The 5,992-nt window shown below is 37.2% G+C and overlaps 1 protein-coding gene across 1 annotated transcript; it reads right to left on the bottom strand.

The window, feature by feature from the left end:
* Nucleotides 1–2,775: 2,775 nt before the first annotated feature.
* Nucleotides 2,776–3,738, bottom strand: LOC109259456 (olfactory receptor 2W1). Its single transcript, XM_019437104.2, has one exon. It carries the CDS (start codon nucleotides 3,736–3,738, stop codon nucleotides 2,776–2,778), a length of 963 nt encoding a protein of 320 aa, XP_019292649.2.
* Between the last annotated feature and the right edge of the window lie 2,254 nt (nucleotides 3,739–5,992).

Raw genomic sequence — 5,992 nt, 5'->3', positions numbered from 1 at the left:
TCCTGCCAGGGTACAGGGGGGTGCAGCTTGGTGAGTCAATTTAGGCAGCCAGTGCCCATGTGGCACTGTTTCCCATAGGCGACTCTGTGTTCATGCTGAGGGGAGGAGGAGGGAAATGTCACTGATCAGCTCCTTAGTTCCTGGAGAGGTGTCTCCCTGAATTCTTACAGACGTACTGATTAACTTATAGGGGCTCGATATATTTTAAGGATTTATTATAACTTAGCATAATGGTCTGAGAATATGCAATTCTTTAAAAGAAATAAGAGGGAGATTAATTATTTAAAATATTGGTTTATTTTGCAGCCCTAATGCAGGAGAAACCTAAGCCAAAGGAAAAATAGAACTAAAGACACACATAAAAACAAACAATTATAGGTATAAGATATAATATTTTCCTAAGAGTTCATTGCTAGTCTACTTTTGGTGTACTTATTGAAGTTAGCAAATGACTTTATATTTATCCTAATGTTATTAGTTAAAGATTCTTGCCAAGACTAAAAATAAACTTTCAAAATACAAGAATAATGGGTGAGGTGGACAGACCTGTGTACCTCAGGGACACAGAACTTATGTTCTTTCTGTTGACACTTTATGTGGGCTGATGAACTGTTTCTGGAGGCACCTGTAAAGGAGATTGATGTGGGTGAAAGGACATTGACAGTATCCTACATCACATTATATTTTATGTGAGGCATTTCTGTGTTCTGAGTGGGAAAGTAAAAATTATCCAGTGACTCCTCCTCTTCACATTTCAAGAATTATGAGGTGACAGAGGAAAAAATATTATATATGTGATTGATTATAATTCTTAAATGATAGGGTCTTTTAGAGAAAGGTTTCAGATCACAGAAAATATCAAAGGCCAATTAAAAGGTCATCATATTTCACCATAAAAAGCTAACTACTATATCACAATAATTGGAAATGAAAAGTTATTCATTTTATGAAATTACACTACATAAAAATGTATGAATCTACATTTCTCAAAAATTACACAAATCCATGATTCTCTAGATATCTAAGGCAAATCCTAACTAAACTCAAGCTAGTCATTGAGATTGAGACAGCGTGGAATAAAAGTTTCATGAGTGAATAAGTAATGAATAAAACTGTTTTATTACCTCTAAATGCTTTAATTTGTTTCTTCTCACTGCCTTGTGTCATGGTAAAGAAGAAATAACTTCAATAACGAAGACCCATTATTCAGGATAAATGTTTGTATGGCATCAAAAGAGATTTGATGTATAATATTTGTACATTATGATGTTACATGCACCACACAAAGTAAATGAAATCATCCATTCAGGTCTATATTTCTGAAGATAAAGCATTAGCATAGAGTATAAAAACTAGATAAACAAAACACTTCCTATGGGTCTTTAGAATAAATCACATGTCTTCACATTTATATTTATAGCCTCTTGGTGTTATGTTAAAAACAAAAATAAAAATTCCTAATGTTCCAATTTCCCTGAAGATATGCCAATGATGAAAGTCATAAAAGAGCTAAGTAGGATGGGTATAGTATTGTTTGCATCCACAGAATGTTCATATACACCAACTATTCTATTAATTCTCTCTATGACCTAGGAATTACTTGCCTCAGTAGAAATTAAAGACAGATTCCCACCAACAGTGCATTAGGGTTCCTTTTTCTCCACATTCTCACCAACACTTGTTATTTCTTGCATTTTTTATTTTAACCATTGTGACAAGTGTAAAAGTGATCTCTTATTGTGGTTTTAATTTGCATTTCTCTGAATCTTAGTGATGTCGAGCATCTTTTCGTGTGTGTTGCCTATCTATTCATCTTCTTTGGAAAAACACATATTCAAGCCCTCTGCCCATTTTCAAATCAGATGATGATGATGATGATGATGATGATGATGATGATGATGATTTTTGGTGTTGAGTTGTGTAATTCTTTATATATTTTGGATATAACATTTCAATATTTCTTCTTCCACTCACTAGTTTGCCTTCTTGTTTTGTTGATTGTTTCCTTTGCTGTTTAAACCCTTTTAATTTTGTTGTAGTCTCAATAGTTTAATTTCCTTTTGTTTTCCTTATCAGAAGAGACATATTTCAAAAAATGTTTCTCTGGCTGATGTCGAAGGAATTACTATCCTCATGCACTGTTGGTGGGAATGCAAATTGTTACAGCCACTGTGGAAAACAGTATGGAGTTTCCTTGAAAAATTAAAAAAAGAATCACAATATGATCCAGTATTCCAGTAAAAACACTAATTTGAAAAGATATAGGCACCCTCTGTTTACTGCCAAGATATGGGAGCAATCCAAGTGTCAACTGATAGATGAGTGGATAAAGAAGGTGTGGTATATGCATAATGGAATATTACTCAGCCATGAAAAGAACAAAATCATGCCACAAAATCCACCATAACATGGTTGAGTAAGAGCATGTAATGCTAAGTGAAATCAGTCAGAGAAAGACAAAGACCGTATGATTTCACTCATATGTGGAATTTAGGCATCAAAACAAATGAACAAACAAAGAAAAGAAAGAGATAAAAAATAGACTCTTAAGTATAGGGAATTAGTAATTTCTAGAGGGGAGGTGAGTGAGGAGATGGGTGAAATAGATAAAGGGGATTGAAAGTACACATGATGAGCATTGATAAATGTATAGAATTGTTGAATCACATTGTATACCTAAAACTAATATAACACTGTGTGTTTATTGCACTTGAATAAAACAAGGAAAGACAATTAGAAAATGTTTTTCATTGTCTTATCCAGGGTAATACGATTCTATGACTTTTGGCCCCTCTTTGATTTTGTAGATTCACGGTCAACTGTCACCAGCTTCCTCAATGCATTCTTCATGTCCTTGTTCCGCAGGGTATAAACGAGAGGGTTAAGACTTGGAGTGATGATCGTGTAAAAGAGGGTGAGGAACTTTCCCTGGTCTTTGGAGGCACTGTTACCTGGTTGCAGGTACATGTAGATAATAGTTCCATAGAAGATGGACACGACAGTGAGATGAGATCCACAGGTATTAATTGCTTTTTGTTGGCCTTCTTTTGACTTTATTCTCAGCACGGCTTTGGCGATGTAGCCATAGGATATAAGAATAAGGCCGAGTGGTGTAAGGACAATGACAATGCCCAAAGCAAAAACAGACATTTCAACTGTTGTGGTGTCTATACATGCTATCTTGACCATAGCTGGCAACTCACACAAGAAATGGTCCAGAAGGTTGTTTCCACATCGAGGCAAATTCAGGGTGAGTGTACATAATAATACAGAATTGGCCAAACTAATGCTCCAGACTGTGATTATCATCTTGAGACAGAGATGTGGGTTCATGATTACCAAATAATGCAGGGGCTTACAAATAGCTGTGAAACGATCATAGGACATAACAGCAAGGAGGAGACACTCAGTGGAACCCAACCACATATAAACGTAGAGTTGAGTGACACAGCCCACATAGCTGATGGTCTTGTCAGGTCCCCACAAGTTAACAAGCATCTGAGGGATGATGCTGGTTGTGAAACATAGATCCAGGAAAGATAAGTTCCTGAGGAAAAAATACATCGGTGTGTGGAGATGGGAATCCAGGAGAGATGCAAGGATGATGGCTGTGTTACCCACCCATGTAACGAAGTAGAAGAGAGTGACAACTCCTGATAGGACCATTTCCAGTTTGGGATGGTCCGAGAAGCCGAGCAGAATAAAACCGTGCAGAGAAGTGTGATTGTTTTGGCCCATAGTCCTTCAGTGTCCAAATCCTAGAGTGAGAAAAGCAGAAGGAGGTGAAGGAGGATGGGGATGAGGATGAGGAGGAGGAGCAGGAGGAGTAAGAGAAGGAGATGGAGGAGGAGAAATTGTCAGTACAGACCACATAACTAAAAGGAAAGAATTTATGCTAATAATTAAAAAATAATGGGTGAAAGTAAATATTATAGCCAAGTAATCTGGTATTTGTTGTAGATCATTTTATGGTGTTGGACTTAATATTATATTTTTATCTAGGTGAGCTTGGAGATATTACTCTTAAACTCAAGGTCTGAAATTTGTCACATATAAATTTGCAAGTTTGAAAAGGATCTGTTTCTAAAGTGATGTGACCCTCTGATTCTCTACCAATCTTGTTCGCTTGATATAATGAACACATTATTTTTCTGGTCAGCAAATTTACCTATAAAATGTAATTATTTTGCTAATGTCAGAATGAGGAAAATAGTGTTCCTCTTCTTAGTGAGTAGCACCACTGATGTCCTGGTTTCTCATGTAGGAGATATGGCCTTTTACTCCTGACATCTTTATGTCTCTCATCCCAATACCTAACTTATCGCCAAAATGGTAAATTTTAATGCAAGTTGTATTTTAAGTATATTCTCACTTTCAAGAAGCTTCCATAGTCACTACCCTAATCGAAATCACGATCATCTCTTTTCTAGATTTTCTAGATTTTCTAGGCTTTTGTAGATTTTCTAGATTTAAATTTTTTTTTACGTTTATTTATTTTTGAGACAGAGAGAGACAGAGCATGAATGGGGGGAGAGTCAGAGAGAGAGGGAAACACAGAATCAGAAGCAGGCTCCAGGTTCTGAGCTGTCAGCACAGAGCCCGACGCGGGGCTAGAACTCCCAGACCGCGAGATCACGACCTGAGCTAAAGCTGGACGCTTAACCAACTGGGCCACTCAGGCGCCCCTGTCTTCACTCCTTTCATCCAGACTTTTTTTTTTTTGCTTACATTGTTACACGATTCAATAAAATCAGTCACATCATCCATGTTCTTTTAATTTGCTAGCCCCTTTCCGTTTCATTGAAGAAAAACCCCAATCCATGCTTGCATGGATCTGCACGAGGCCTCATGCTCATCTCAGAAGTTGCTTTATACACATGACACATGGACTCCTGGCTTCCTCCCAGTTTGACATGTTAAACTCATTCCCATCGGAAGCCCTGGGAACCTTCCCCTTCTTTTCTGGACTTCTACTTTTGCAATCCTGTTCATTCTTTTGTCCAGCTCTGAATGTTTCTTGCTTAAAGAGGGATACTCTCAACCTATCTTTTTTTGTTTGATATCCTGTATCATGAAAAGGGGATCTGTAGAGGGCCAGTATAGCTGAGAGTTTAGAATTTTTTTTTAATGTTTATTTTTTGAGAGAGACAGAGACAGAATGCAAGTGGGTTAGGGGCAGAGAGAGAGGGAGACACAGAAGCAGAAGCAGGCTCCAGGCTCTGGCTGTCAGCACAGAGCATGACACGGGGCTCGAACTCATGAGCTGTGAGATCATGACCTGAGCCAAAGTCAGATGCTGAACCGACTGAGCCACCCAGATGCCCCTAGCCGAGAGTTTAAAAGCATAGGTAGAGAGTTTCTCTTCATGTCTCTCAGGTTATTTAGGTGTTTGCTACCGAGCCCAGAAAGGCTCAGACTTCTCATTGTGAAAATAAAGAAAACAAAACTGCTATGGGTCAAGATTAACTGAATCATAAATCTGCTTAAAACAACACTTGGAACATAGCATATCTCCATAAATATTACTTATTGCAATTGTTATAAGAAGAAATTGTACGATGTTGGTAAAAATTTAACAGCTTCCTATGGTACTTTGTAATCTTTAAGAAAGTGTGTCTGATGTCTGTTGCTCTCCACTCTCTCCATGCTGCCTAAAACGTTCCACCAATACCTGTCTATCCAAGTATCTGTGTATCTATGTATCTATCTGTATCTATCTACCATCTACCTATTCTCTCATATTTATACATAATTTCCAAACAAAATAAAAATTACCACACTATGAATAACAGTGTAAAATCACATAAAGTTGTTAGGTAGCATTGTTTTTACATTAAAAAGGAGAGAAGGTGGCAGACAAGTGGAAAATATCTGTGATTTATATAGTAACAAATAGCAGGTACATTCAGTTCGATGAAAAGTAACTTAAGACATTAGTTTCTATTCTAAGGAATAATGAACTCATCCTCATTCAGTAGTGAGATACAGGTAG

This window comes from Panthera pardus, unplaced genomic scaffold, assembly GCF_024362965.1.
Source record: "Panthera pardus isolate Hobbes unplaced genomic scaffold, ASM2436296v1 HiC_scaffold_17, whole genome shotgun sequence".
In the NCBI taxonomy this organism is placed as follows: domain Eukaryota; kingdom Metazoa; phylum Chordata; class Mammalia; order Carnivora; family Felidae; genus Panthera; species Panthera pardus.
This window is presented reverse-complemented; position numbering and strand designations above follow the sequence as displayed.

Excerpts from the sequence above, each read along its gene's own strand:
- LOC109259456 (XM_019437104.2), bottom strand. The coding sequence starts at position 3,738 with ATGGGCCAAAACAATCACACTTCTCTGCACGGTTTTATTCTGCTCGGC.